Raw genomic sequence first — 14,676 nt, 5'->3', positions numbered from 1 at the left:
AATGAATTCCCATTGTCATACAAGTCATGACCGCATTTATCCACCAATTGTATGCCAATTCATATCTTTTTCTAATCAAATAATTTAACATCTTAATGAAAAAAAAAATAACACGACATCCAGTAGCCAAACACTTCACAAAGCATCCTGCTGAATGCTTGAATGAAACCGGAGCTGCCTTCCCTCGGGCCAGCTTCATACTGCTGACTCTGAACAGAACAAGGTGAGTGCTGAGGTCTCACTTCCATGCACTTACCGCACAATCAATGGCACGTGTTAGTGTCTGCTAACCTATTCAGCGCAGTGTGCATACTCCTGAGTCTACCTGTAATGTCAATGGATGGAAAAGATCTAATAAACTGACAGCATCAAAATGGCTCAGATGAGTATTTATCCTTGTGGTAAAAGACATTTACATCCAAGCTCATTACATGTTTAGCTTTGTTTCATGTAGACTGTTTTCCTCCTTAAGTTTGCTTTAAATGGAGTGTCATGAAACTTTTATTTGTACATTTATACACAGCATACAGTATACTCTACATGTAGTAACTAGCCATGGTTTTCAATTCATGTTCACTTATTACTAGACTACACTCATCATAAACCTATTACTGTTATGTTTAATTACCTCCTTTATACCATATATAGTTGGGATATGGGATATGACTTAACCAGCTGAAAAGGGTTTGCAGCGAGGCTAATCATGTGTGTAGAATGACATCATGTTAAACTTCAAACTGCCGCTGCACTTTGTTAGGCCGCCAACATGTGGTCAGAGTTTAGGGCCCCTGTCACGTCCTAATTAGGTGATCAGCAAATCCACTGGAAGCAATAACTGCAAGAGTAAAACAAGCAAAAACTGCAACTTGTGCAAAACTCCGTGGCATGGACAGACTCCCAGTACACTGCTGACTTCCTGTGCCTTTACTCCTCTGGCTGCTCTCTCAGGTCCTCCAGCCTCCTCAAAGACTCATTTTAAAACTCAGAGGGACCTGTTCTTCCAGGCCTTTCTGATGAAGGGTCCGGCATCTCCAAGAAAATTGCATTGTCTAGAATATTCTGCAGTATACAATTGAAGGCACCTGTCACGATCTAGACCAACAGGTGACGTCATTGGGTCAAGTTACAGGTCAGATTTGTGGAGAAGCTACCTGCTCACAATAATAATAATATTTTTTTTTCAAAGTATTTTTAAGCAATAAAACATATGTAATTGAATAAATGTAAGATTGATACATTTAATTTCATATTGTAGACTATCTAAACAACTCACAACATAAGTTAACAACTGTGTTTTCCTTTGATTCAATTCATTAAGTTTACTTATCAAGAAAGGAAAAAAATAACCCGAATGTTTACTTGGCCAACCTCCAGAAAATGACATTCCCTCCCAGTCCCTCCCACTCTGCTGTGTCAACATTTTGCCCAAAGCAGCCAAAACTGAAGCATAACAATCCACCCTATGTTGGCAATGACAAGGCTCACAAACTGCCCTAAAAGTCTTGCTCAAACCTTATCAACCTGTTTTAAAATCGGGAATCAGCCAGATCACCACATTATGATAAGGTAGTGATGGAAAACAGCGCAGTGATATCTCTCCACTCGGGTTGGGGTCAAAAGTTGAGTTTGTAAATCTTGTTTAAGAGTTTTGCCCTTGAATTAGCATACCTGTCTTTTTTTTTTTTTTAATGGCTGTGTTTCACATTACATTGCAGTATTCTATAGGCCAATATTATTTAAAAAAAGATGGGGGCAGCTATAATTAAAATGGTTCAAATGTTAAAAAAGCAAGTTCTGAAGTCTAATCAATCGAAATTATCCAGCAGGAAGAAAAATAAAAATAAAAATCTTACTGGCTTTTTGTAACAGGTTAGAATATAAACTACCCACCTAAAGCGGACACTGTTTGCATGTTAGCTTTGGAGGTTACCAAAAATTCCTTCAGGTTTGCTATCCCCCTAGTGAAAAGTAAATATTCCCCAATCATTTAATCAGAAACTAAACAAAAAAACACACATTGGGTATTTCATATCTTTCTGGTGTTTTAAAATAAACATCAACACTCTCGCTTCCTCTCTGCAGAATACCAAAGTCCGGAGGTTTGCCTTTGAGTTGAAGATGCAGGATAAGAGCACGTACCTGTTGGCAGCGGAAAGCGAGGGGGAGATGGAGGAATGGATCAACACCCTCAACAAGATCCTCCACAGCAGCTTTGAGATGGCCATGCAGGAGAAGAGGAACGGAGAAGTCCATGATGGTGGGTATACGGACAGATGTGCAGCACTGTCTACATCACAAAAAATTCTGTACTATTGCAACATAAGGCTAAATATATAACCAGAAGGGGTGAGTACGCTGCAGGATAGACCAAATCCCCTGGCTTGTTTAAGTTGGACGATACAGTATTAAAATATGTTGTCTGATCAATGTTGACGGCTAAAATGCTTTATTATCATGATCATAAAGTCTGCCTGGTAGTGCAAGAGCTAATGGTCCATAATGTGTTTCGTTTAATAGCATAATTTAGCAGTAGCTATTTGCTCACAGCTCAACGGCCTAAACGGGGAAAAACGTTGTTATGACATATATTCCAAGACTGCATTTTATGTTATGGAAAATGCCCTAACGTATTGTGTGTTTAAACAGGATTTAACACAGTGCAAATGTCTGCGCTATGCTGGGATAAGCCTCTGTTTATATTCTCTGTACTTGCACGTGTTTTTAGATAGAACTCATTCATTCACTCTAATTGGTTCAGTTTTGACCTTTTTTTTTTAACTGTTACCAGACCACCCAGGCTTCATATAACACCTCCTGTCTACTGGTTCACTAATCTCACTAAATCCTTAAGAGCATAACATTCATTTGACGTTGTGTGTGGTTTCAATGTCTATATAGGATCTTACTTTTAGTGTGCATTAAATAACTGGCTTTTAACTGTCACCAGATAGTAAAGAATATACATTGGTAATGTCCTGCCATTACTCGTGTTAATGTCTCCTATCCCATATGTTTGTATTTCTTTCAGATGATGATCTTGGAAAGTCTGACAGTTCCCCTGGCAGCATGGACAGCTTTCAGGTAGGTCTGCATTATACTTGCCCATTTTGTTTTGATGTTCCAAGTTATGTTTTCACTAAATTTGTGGAGATGAGACGGGAGATCCTTGTTTCATATCCAGGTTTGGTACACTACTACATTGTTTTAGTGCTACGTTATCTGTTGACGCATGACTATATAGACTTTATATACTGTTTTGTCTCTTTCGTATCATTTGGCACATCAGTTTGTAATTTATCTCTACAGTATTGGGCAGGTGTATGACTCAAAAGCTTAAATCATTCTCTTTCTATGCCAAAATATTGACCACACTATACAGTTCTGTATCTTGTTGTAACCTGTGCTCTGTCACAATTAAAAAAAATATATAAATTAACATGAATGAAATGATTTACTACTTAGAAAGCGCACATGTATTCTCCTACATTTCAAGGCAGGTCATTTGGTCAGCGGTAAATCCTTGTGTTTGAAGGAATGACTGCGTCGGTACCACTTGACTCTAGCCCCCGTGTTTCTGTATAACATCACTTTATAGAGTATGACGGTGAACAGGCTGTAATAGCTAATAAATCCAAAGGAGGAAAAGTTATGTTTTATCTTCCATTCCAATTTAAGTAAGTATTTTTCTCCTGCAGAGCTCCAGAGATATTGCGACTAGGCTGCTGAATGAGACCCGGTTAAAGCTTTTCACACTGGATCCAGACACACAGGTACGATCGAGCATGAGGATTATAACGTTTCAAGCATTACACTTATCTCATGACTACTCAAGTACATACAGAGTAAATATAGGTGATTCAGCGTAATAACTTGTCCTTGTTTACTTACAGAAATTAGATTTCTCAGGAATTGAGCCAGATGTGAAGCAGTTTGAAGAGAAGTTTGGCAAGCGCGTGCTGGTGAACTGTAATGACCTCTCTTTTAATCTGCAAAGCTGTGTGGCCGAGAACGAGGAGGGACCCACCACCAATGTGAGAATAAGCCTCAAATAATAGAAAAAGTTAGCCGCTTGATTAAAGACGGAAGTGCTGGTTATTTATAGTGACCGGATCCATCGGTGATTGGGCAAGTGAAGGGATGTGTTGTCATGGCGACCACAGTGCATGTTTAGCATTAGTCTGTATAATGGATTCTGATATCCGGACGTCCTCCCGAATGAAAGGGTTTATTAAAGACTTCCAGAGAAACAATAACATGACACCGAGATACCAACAAAACACAGAGCTTGCGAGGTGACATGCAGAAGCGGCTCCCTCCGGTGACATGATCGTGATTGGTTACGTTAACATGCACACGAAAAAATCAGGATCTAATTTCAGTATGCATTATATTATTGAAATGTTATGTAAATAGTTAAATATGATGAAATAAAATTCTGCAAAAAAGGCAGACTAAAATGGCAAAGTCAAAACAAATGATAAAATTAAACATTGAAAGAATTATTTTTAAAATCCACTATTTTAAACCCAATTGTTTTTTAAATCTGCTTTATTTTAATTAGCATCTTGACATAGTACTACACTTTTTCTCACCTTGTACACATAAGCGAATAAATCTCACATAGTCCTACTTCTCTCCTACATCTAAATTGCTTTTTTTGTTTGTCTTTGTCAGGTGGAGCCTTTCTACATCACCCTGTCCCTGTTTGACATCCAAAATGGCCGAAAGATCTCGTCTGACTTCCATGTAGACTTGAATCACCCGTCTGTTCGAGGGATGCTGCCCAGTAACACGAGTCAGTACATTAACGGAGGAGGAGACATCCACACTGAGGTCCGGCTAGTCCACGGAGTCCCAGAGTCAGTCATGCAGTATCCCAGACAGGTGAGCAACAAAAATATTTTACAACCAACACTCTTTTAAACTTTCTCCTTCATACCTATGTGTTGTTATTTCTTCTCAGGGAGTCTTTTCAGTAACATGCCCACATCCAGATATCTTCTTAGTGGCAAGAATAGAAAAAGTTCTTCAAGGGGGAATCAACCACTGCGCTGAACCCTACATGAAAAATTCAGACTCCACCAAGGTATGGACCAACCAAAACCTTTTACATAACCTGTCTCAGCAGATTTCAGCATAACTACAGATTTTACAGTGATAATCGCTGCTGTGCTGACCAGTCACACACTCAAAATAAGCATTGACGTTGGCTGAGAAATGTCCTTTTGGGCCCTGAAGGGAGCCCAGTGGTAGTAATTCAATCATCTGGAGAAAATGTATAATGCATTTTGTGAGAGTTCACATTGTTCAGAGCTGTCAGTGTGTTTATGTTCTCACTGTGAATGTAAAATATTAGCAGTGTTGAAGGATAAAGTTGTGAATACAAGCAATAAAAGCACACCTCCTCTCCCCCGCTAGGTGGCGCAGAAGGTTTTGAAAAATGCCAAGCTTGCATGTGGCAGATTAGGACAATACAGGATGCCTTTTGCCTGGGCTGCAAGGTATGTTTTCATGATATCTTTTTATTTATAATTAGGTGTAGCCTTTTCTTACAGATATTCCGTAATCATTGTGAAATACCTTAATAGTCTTATCTAATACTTTTTTTAATCTGATAAATGTTATGTAGAATGTATTGTGTTGCTATAACTTGATATAACAGCGATAGTGCAACAGCCAAAAAGCATATTAAATACACAATGCATTAAATCGTGCTCTACGTATATGTTTTGTTTTTATTTATTTTATTTGCTTAACATTTATTTTAACAGGAAAAACACTGAGAACAAATCCTTATTTACAATGTTGCCCTGGGAACTATTTTCATCTGGATGTTTCAAACACTTTTCAGGACAAAAATATAACAAGTATTTTCTCTCCTAGGCCTCTGTTTAAAGATGCTTCAGGAACTCTTGATAAAGGAGCTCGCTTCTCTGCACTGTACAGACAGGACGGAAACAAGCTGTCCAACGAAGACATGCTCAAACTGCTGGCTGACTTCAGAAAGTAATTGCATGTGTACTAAGAATATTTTAGAGGCAATATGATGAAACTTATTGTTACTGAAGTTCTTATAATCTGCTCTTTCTACTCTGATCTTAACTGATATCTTGGTCTTTACTCCAAAGACCCGAGAAGATGGCCAAGCTCCCTGTAATCCTAGGAAATCTTGATGTTACTATCGACAACGTAGCCCCTGACTTGACGAGTAAGCTCCATAAATCCTCGCTGCTCAGTCCAGACAGGCGTGTCAGTGGGCCGTGTATTTAGTCTGACTTCTGTTCCTGTTTTTAGATTGCGTTACCTCATCCTACATTCCTGTGAAGCAGTTTGATGTCAGTGAGAAGGCCACCATTTTCTTTGAAGTGGAGGAGTTTGTTCCCTGTTTAGCCAAATGTTCCCAGCCGTTCACCACCTACAGTAATCACCTCTACGTCTATCCAAAGTACCTCAAGTATGATGGGCAGAAGTCATTTGCTAAGGTATTACTAATTACACAACGCGATTTTTATAACTTGTCTGAAACCACAAATGCTGAAACTACTTTGCTTATGTTATACAGGCAAGAAATATAGCGGTATGCATTGAGTTCAGAGATTCAGATGATGAGGATGCTGTATCACTAAAGGTAAACTGTAAAAAAAAAATGCCTAGAATTTATTAATTTGCAAAAATCTATTATGTAAATCCAACTTAGCATTACTTGTCATGTTTTCCAGTGTATCTATGGCCGACCTGGAGGACCTTTATTTACCAAAAATTCCTTCGCTGCAGTATTGCATCACCAGCAAAACCCAGAGTTCTATGATGAGGTAAATATTTTGTTAGACATTAATTAACATGTGGCAGTTTCAAGCTTGTATAAATGAAGGTTGATGTAAAGTCTATAGAAAATAAAGATAATGTGCTGCAACTCAACAGTGAGAAGAAATGGATTGGTATGGAATGACATTTGATCGTTTTGTCTTTTTTTGATTTAGTTTAAAATTGAGCTTCCCACTCAGCTGCACGAGAAACATCACTTGCTCTTCACCTTTTATCACATCAGCTGTGAGAGCAACAGCAAGGCCAGTACCAAAAAGAGGGAACTGGTCGAAACTCAAGGTAATGCATTAGTAAATAAACAGTCTACAATGATAGCTATGACTGTTGTTTTATTCTCCTCATTTCTCTTTCAGTGGGTTACGCCTGGATCCCGTTGTTGAAAGATGGTCGTGTGATCATGAATGAAAGTCACATCCCAGTAGCTGCCAACCTCCCCCCTGGATACCTCAGCTGTCAGGATGGTGCCAAGGTATTACCATTTTTATCAAGGTATTAACAGAACAGCAGTAATCGATGTCTCTCTAAAATGTGTTGTATTTTATAGCACACAAATTCTGAGGTCAAATGGGTGGATGGAGGCAAATCACTATTCCGGATATCTACTCACTTAGTTTCCACAGTCTACACTCAGGTTGGTATAAAAAAAAAAACAAAAAAAAAAACTATAGATTTATAAAATATGACATTTATTAACATGATTGTTTTGACATCTATGTATGTCTTTTTTGCAGGATCAACATTTGCACAATTTCTTTCATCACTGTCAGAGCCACAAATCTGCATCTCCAGTGTCAGGAGGACAACTGGTCAAATATCTTAAGGTACACTTTTAAAGGGTACACTTATCGCCTACTTTTACACAATCAAGAGGCTCTCTAAATCCAATCTGCTCATTTACTTTCTGGATGAGAAAAGAAATATTACTATAAAACTATCGTCATTCAACCTGTCGTCATATAAGACATGGCGAGGAGTAATTGATTTATTGAAGTTGAGGAATATGTATCAAAAGAACATTTATAAACTTTGTAATGTTGACGATAACAATTGAAATGCATAACATCAGCTGCATACCTTTGGGATTATAACATTGTTCAGTTTACCGGCAGGCCATTTGCCTTTGTGCAGTGTCCTGAGGGTCAACAGCAGGTCAGCAGTGCGGAGTGGCTCTTGTCCAAATGACTTGGCTAAACTGTTACAAATGCCCTGCAGCACCACAGCCCAGGGTCTGCCCTGTCCCGTCCACTCAGGCATAAGGCCCATGCTGATATTAGATTAGTTTCCATGTGCGTCAGAGCCCACAAAGCTTTTTGTCTGCTTTTTTAAGCTGTGTAATTTTCATTATTACCAGGCTAATTAAATGATTTGTTTATTAATGTCCTCCCTTTATCAGAGTCTACATGCAATGGAGGCTCATGTAATGATCAAGTTCCTGCCCACCATCTTGAATCAGCTGTTCCGGGTGCTCACCACTGCAACCCAGGAAGATGTGGCTGTCAATGTGACCAGGCAAGAACTGATAATAAAACATAATGATATGATCCTTGTACAAAGTATTATTTATAGGTAGTTTATAAATTTGTGTTTCCTCTTAGAGTCATGATCCACATTGTTGCTCAGTGCCATGAAGAAGGCTTGGAACATTACTTGAGATCATACGTGAAGGTACAAACTTCAACTAACTTCAGTTTTATTTACTTGCATGTGTAATAGAGTAAAATGTTATAATTGCTTATTTCTCTACAGTATGTATTCAGGACTGAGCCTTACACATCAGCCAACAGCAGGACAATTCATGAGGAACTGGCCAAAGCCATGATGGCCATCTTGAAGCCCTCCACTGACTTCCTCACGAGTAACAAACTGCTCAAGGTAAAGGATATTGGTGGTAAATCAAGTGATCTTGGCCCTCTGTGTTTTGTTAACTATTCATTCTGCTTTATTCTATAGTATTCCTGGTATTTCTTTGAAGCCCTGGTCAAGTCCATGGCTCAGTATTTGATTGAGAGTTGTAAGGTGAAGGTATGTGTAACCCATTTATACTGATCAACAAATACTTAAAAAAGCAAAACATTTATTTCATCATTATCATCATTATATAACATGTTTGTTTTATTTCAGCTCTCCAGAAATCAGCGTTTTTCTGCATCCTTCCATCACACGGTAGAGACTCTGGTCAATATGATAATGCCACATATCACCCAGAAGTACAAAGACAATCTGGACGCAGCCCGAAACGCCAACCACAGCCTTGCAGTCTTCATCAAGGTTAGAAGTCGCAATGATGATTTATTTATTTGTTTATTTATTTAAATCTGTAATCATTAACAGAAACTTTCTACCTCCATTTTGCAGAGATGCTTTAACCTAATGGACAGAGGCTTTGTGTTCAAGCAGATCAACAACTACATGAACTGTTTTGTGCCTGGAGACCCTAAGGTAAAACTCATAGATAACCAATTGTATTTTAAGTTTTAGCACTGAATTACTTTTTCATTTACAGACATTGTTCGAATTCAAGTTTGAATTTCTACGTGTTGTGTGTAACCATGAACACTATGTGCCATTGAACCTGCCTATGCCATTTGGAAAAGGAAGGATACTGAGATTTCAAGGTAAGTCACAACTACCACCTATTCTAGCTTAATTGACATGTTAACAATTGTTATTTTGATATACAAAATGCATGGTTCTTCTGTGTTTCTATATTAGATGTATTGTCTCAGGACAATACAGTGGAGTCTGATAATGCAGTAGGTAGGTGAAAGTTCTGCTGCTGTCTGTCACTTAAAATGCTGCAGACGTCAATCTAATCAAGAAGAATCAGTTATAATCCTTTGTTGCTTGTGCTGTCTAAAGATCATCTCCCAAATAAAAGATTAAAATGTATTTGGTAAACTTTCAACCTTGCTTTCCAGGTTTTCTAGATTGAGCATTTTTCTATGATGTAATATTGCCTGTGATCACTGGGCTTGGTTTTCATGTAAATAAACCCTGACCCTGACAGCTGCCTCTGTTCAATCACTAGCTCTAATCCTATTTGTCCACAATAATCAAAGCTGATGTGAAACAAAACTCTCTGACACCACCTGCATCTGTCAAATGTCCAAGTCGACATCTGTCTTTTTGTATGTTTACAGTCTATCAGACAAATGATTATCAAGTACATCTACAGTTGTTTATATCTTTAAAAATCTGTTTCTGAATGTAAAGTTGTTTATGTGATTCCTTGTCCACCACTCCTAATCTCCTCTTTTCTTACTGGTCCTGGCAGATTTCCAGCTGGATTACTCTCTGACAGACGACTTCTGTAAAAATCACTTCCTGGTGGGACTGCTCCTCAGGGAGGTGTGTGCAGCACTGCGGGAGTTCAGGGAAATCCGTCAGATTTCTATCTGTGTGCTGAAGAACCTGATGATCAAGCACACGTTTGATGACCGCTATACCTCCAAGGTATGACACTGTGACAATGACACCTAAGTGTATATTTTATTTGGGCTTTGTTTAAGACATTATTTTGTGTTTCAGAGCCAACAAGCCAGACTGGCCACTCTGTACTTCCCCTTGTTTGGCCTACTCCAGGAAAATGTAAATAGGCTGAATGTGAAAGAGGTTTCGCCCCTTGCGGTCAATCATTCCAACAATGTAAGGGTGCCATCTAGTGGTTTGAGTGGAAACATTTGTCAGTATCAGTTGACGCATTATTTTTAACCACTCCCTGTATAACTGTATTCATTGCATTTCTTGCTCATAATTGTACATTTTTGATGTTTTAGAATGGGAAAGAGGAGTCCCTCTTCACCAATACTCTGATGACCCCTCCAAGATCCAGCACATTTTTGGACACCAGCTTGCACAAAGATGTTTTTGGAGCTATTTCTGGTGACCTTTAATAAAATAAACATTGTTTTGTATTAAATATCTGAAATATTAATGGTAAAACTGTTACCATAGCATCTTCACCTCACAACTCATCCACTCCAAACATTAACCTGGTGAGAAACACAGATTCCCGTGGCTCCCTCATCAGCACTGACTCTGGGAATAGCCTGATAGAGAAGAGCAACGACAAGACCAACTCCCTAGACAAGGTACTCCACATGAAACATGACTTGATTGATGCAGGTTTTACTATTTTATAAGGATCCACATTAATTATTGATGGGGAGGGAAAAATGTAAATGCAAATGTAAGCAGACCAATATAAAATCCATTATTTGTGTGTCATTGTTAACCACATGGCTGTCAGATGGAGACTTTTATACAGGGACACTCCGTATAAATGCACTGGCCTAAATGCTGCAGGGCCTCTTGAATCCATGTTCTCCAAATGTAAAAAGTGTGTTACTGTGGAGTTGTCCTTGCTCTCTAGCCCCATGTGAGCCTGAACCACAATCCAACACTACAACACAAGTACAGTCTCTCTGTCCCACCTGGGAGTGTGAAGTCTGTGTGGTGTGGTGAACTCTGAGCCCTTTCACGTCCAGATAATCTCAGGCTTTGGTTCTCTGTTCTCCTGAGAGTCCTCCTGACTAAACCACACTGGCATTATCTGACCTTCTCTGGAGGCTGATAAGCTGCGCTCTCAAGAGATTTACCTCTTATTTGCTCTACTTTCTTTGTGTTGACTTGATAATGAAGAAAAAAACATTGCACTTTTAAGATCTTCTCATCTTGAGCACACATTGTCCAAGCATACTGCAAATAAAATATTCAGTGAATATCCTACCATGCATCATTTGGCTCCTTATAATCTCAAGTTTAATTCACAAAAACAACTGTAAAAGTTAGTGGCGTAATGTTTTCCATAATGCAACTCAGTTTTAAACATCCTCACTCCAACAATTTTCTTTTATACCAACAAACCACTTGGTGGTGCTGCTGCTCCTCTCTGCTTTTCTCTTCAAAGGCAGCGTTTTGTGTCGACATAAAATCTGTATAAAGCATAGATCCATGGTACAAAGCCTAGAATGTTGGTCAGAAATATGTGTGAAATGTGTGTGAATAATCAAAATATTATGTGCTGAATACTGCAGAACCTGCCCCCATCCACTGTGGGAAACACACTGAGAGGAGACAAACTGGACCAGACCGAGATCAAGAGCCTCCTCATGTGCTTCCTGCATGTGCTTAAAAGCATGTCTGAAGGTAACAGCGGCACAGCATCGCATTCCCAAGATTTCATTTAAGTTCAGGTTAAGTAACTGTAAAATATAAATATGTTTCAGATGCTTTGTTCACATACTGGAACAAAGCCTCTTCTGCTGAACTCATGGACTTCTTTACCTTGTTAGAGTGAGTCATTTAGACTATATTAAACTAAATGTAGACTATTCTGATGTATGCAGTAGTGTCTATAGTTGAGATGTATTATATAATGTGTTTTATGTTATGTTTCCTCTTAGAATATGCCTTCATCAGTTCAGATATATGGGGAAGCGATACATAGCAAGGTAATGTTGTCAATAAACACCTCTCACTTCTTCAAAAGGATATCATAGTATGTTATTATTGTACTTATAGGTGTCACAAGTGTGGTTGTAGGTACTTTGCTAAAAATAACCACATTCAAAGCCACAAACAAAAGAAAACAAAAGACAAAAGGGAAAAAAAACAAGTATACCAATATTTCACCACATACATATTTTTTATGTTTTAATCATACCTGTCTGTTTAACTAGAGGTGTGAAATGAATTTGTTACTAGGCGCAGCCACTCTACATTTATATATAGATATAGCTGTTTTTATAAATGCATTAAGGGACACGTTTGAGGTGCTTGGCCTTGAGTCTCAAAGGTCTTTGGCTATTTTCTCTAACCTCCCCAACTGTCTCCACTTCTGTTCACTTAAATGCTGACAAGTTTAACATAATGAAATAAGCCTGGGTCCTGTCCTCTTCTGCCTGGGTAAGAACAAGGGTGCAACTTACATCCTCTAATTGCATGTGCATGTTTAACTTGGTTTTACTAACATGCATGGCCTGGATATTAAATCTTCTTGCACTCTTTTCTTTTAAGTTGCTTAACATTTTGCATGTAAACATCACACATCCCCATTCACACCTGCTCTTCAACAGAACTGCCAGAACTGTCTTGGGTGCTTTCTAACATACTAATGGTGGCTATGTTGAAGGCTGATCATCATCTGACATTGTGCTATTGCCTCATCAGGAACCAGGATGGGGCAGGACCCGTGGCACATGAGCGGAAGTCTCAGACTCTGCCTGTGTCCCGTAACAGGGCAGGAATGATGCATGCCCGCTTACAGCAGCTCAGCAGCCTGGATAACTCATTCACATTTAACCACAGTAAGTGTGCCATTCAAGTGTTCATCAAATGTCCTCTTTCAAGCAAAGAAAAACATCTCTGATCACTTTTGTCAACATTATGTCCTAAGGCTGCTTATGCTTCTTAGTGACATGGTTACTCATTAACTACCTCCATTTGTCATACATCCTACCCATGGCTGACCAAAGCTTTAAAAAACAATCCATCACTCACCAAAATAAACTCAAAGGCATTTTGTTAGGGAAATTCTAAAGGGCGTATAGATATGTGGTCTACTGATTGATTTTGTGTAATAAAGTATCTTTGATTTTTCAGTGTTAAAAAGATTTCAAGTATTCTTGGAATATCTGTAGATCATGGTAAGAGTGGATCAACATGAGAGACAATATGTTACTCTTAAAAGCTCTTTTATTTGAATTATGAGCATGTTTATACAGTCGGCCCTCAAACTTCTGTGCAGAGCTAGAAGTTCCTTCTACAAACCAGCTCCTTCCAGACATTTTTAGCTACAAAACCTTTTGAGGAACATTGCATGAATTATAGTTCTTCTTGTCCATAAACACACTTTATTGGCCCATATATTATGGTGTTGGTTTAATCATCTGTATGTATCAGCTACCTGGCTTTGCTGTATAAATGTATCTTTATATGTTTCAATGCTTTGGTTGTAATGTTTTTGTTTCTTTTTAACCATGCAGCATACAGTCACTCAGATGCAGATGTGTTGAACCAGTCGCTCCTGGAGGCAAACATTGCCACCGAGGTCTGCCTTACTGTCCTGGACACTCTCAGTGTCTTCATCATGGGATTTAAGGTAGCATTTTCTACAATCTTTGCATTATTGATTTTTTGCAGCATGTTATGACCTCCATTTCTGTTCACAGACACAGCTGTGCTCAGACCATGGTCATAGTCCGCTCATGCAGAAGGTTTTTGAAGTGCACCTCTGTTTTCTGAGGATCAACCAGTCGGAAACGGCACTGAAGCAGGTCTTTATCTCACTGCGCACCTTCATATATAAGGTATGGAGAAAGATGCTAGCTTGTGTTTGCAAATACAATGTTTCCAATTAATGCTTGACTCTGTCATTTCTCTTGTAGTTTCCCTGTACATTTTTTGAAGGACGCGCCGACATGTGTGCCGCATTCTGCTATGAAATCTTGAAGTGTTGTAACTCCAAGCTGAGCTCCATACGCAGTGACGCGGCTCACCTGCTGTATTTCCTCATGAAGAGCAACTTTGACTATACTGGTCGCAAGTCTTTTGTTCGAACACATTTGCAGGTTTGATCTTATTTAGCTTTTTTTTTTTTTTTCCTAATCTAAAAAATAAATAAATAAGTAACACTTTAACTTTTGTCTCTGTATTTACAGGTGGTGATTGCTGTCAGTCAGTTGATTGCAGATGTCATTGGAATAGGAAGCACAAGGTTCCAACAATCTTTGTCAATAATTAATAACTGTGCCAACAGCGACAAAACTATTAAGGTGGGAATCATATTGTTTTTCTACTGTCTTACGTAATTATTTCTGTGTACTTATATTCTCACTATCCTCCACAACA

At 38.7% G+C, this 14,676-nt stretch overlaps 1 protein-coding gene across 2 annotated transcripts in view; it reads left to right on the top strand.

The window, feature by feature from the left end:
- Positions 1-14,676, top strand: part of LOC117389854 (dedicator of cytokinesis protein 9-like) — a 58,528-nt gene that overhangs the window by 38,083 nt on the left and 5,769 nt on the right. For both annotated transcript variants that reach the window (XM_033987580.2, XM_033987581.2), the window contains exons 8-42: positions 2,083-2,257; positions 3,029-3,081; positions 3,696-3,770; positions 3,891-4,031; positions 4,675-4,884; positions 4,964-5,086; positions 5,419-5,501; positions 5,884-6,006; positions 6,129-6,208; positions 6,295-6,482; positions 6,563-6,628; positions 6,720-6,812; positions 6,981-7,104; positions 7,179-7,294; positions 7,370-7,456; positions 7,557-7,646; positions 8,219-8,334; positions 8,421-8,490; positions 8,572-8,697; positions 8,776-8,847; positions 8,947-9,093; positions 9,181-9,264; positions 9,329-9,440; positions 10,100-10,278; positions 10,354-10,470; positions 10,602-10,707; positions 10,780-10,916; positions 11,862-11,973; positions 12,054-12,120; positions 12,231-12,278; positions 12,997-13,133; positions 13,812-13,927; positions 13,998-14,135; positions 14,214-14,396; positions 14,487-14,600. In XM_033987580.2, coding sequence (XP_033843471.1) covers positions 2,083-2,257; positions 3,029-3,081; positions 3,696-3,770; positions 3,891-4,031; positions 4,675-4,884; positions 4,964-5,086; positions 5,419-5,501; positions 5,884-6,006; positions 6,129-6,208; positions 6,295-6,482; positions 6,563-6,628; positions 6,720-6,812; positions 6,981-7,104; positions 7,179-7,294; positions 7,370-7,456; positions 7,557-7,646; positions 8,219-8,334; positions 8,421-8,490; positions 8,572-8,697; positions 8,776-8,847; positions 8,947-9,093; positions 9,181-9,264; positions 9,329-9,440; positions 10,100-10,278; positions 10,354-10,470; positions 10,602-10,707; positions 10,780-10,916; positions 11,862-11,973; positions 12,054-12,120; positions 12,231-12,278; positions 12,997-13,133; positions 13,812-13,927; positions 13,998-14,135; positions 14,214-14,396; positions 14,487-14,600 — 4,008 coding nt within the window. The remainder of the gene's footprint in view (positions 1-2,082; positions 2,258-3,028; positions 3,082-3,695; positions 3,771-3,890; positions 4,032-4,674; positions 4,885-4,963; positions 5,087-5,418; positions 5,502-5,883; positions 6,007-6,128; positions 6,209-6,294; positions 6,483-6,562; positions 6,629-6,719; positions 6,813-6,980; positions 7,105-7,178; positions 7,295-7,369; positions 7,457-7,556; positions 7,647-8,218; positions 8,335-8,420; positions 8,491-8,571; positions 8,698-8,775; positions 8,848-8,946; positions 9,094-9,180; positions 9,265-9,328; positions 9,441-10,099; positions 10,279-10,353; positions 10,471-10,601; positions 10,708-10,779; positions 10,917-11,861; positions 11,974-12,053; positions 12,121-12,230; positions 12,279-12,996; positions 13,134-13,811; positions 13,928-13,997; positions 14,136-14,213; positions 14,397-14,486; positions 14,601-14,676) is intronic.

This window comes from Periophthalmus magnuspinnatus, chromosome 21, assembly GCF_009829125.3.
Source record: "Periophthalmus magnuspinnatus isolate fPerMag1 chromosome 21, fPerMag1.2.pri, whole genome shotgun sequence".
Classification (NCBI taxonomy): Eukaryota; Metazoa; Chordata; class Actinopteri; order Gobiiformes; family Gobiidae; genus Periophthalmus; species Periophthalmus magnuspinnatus.
This window is presented reverse-complemented; position numbering and strand designations above follow the sequence as displayed.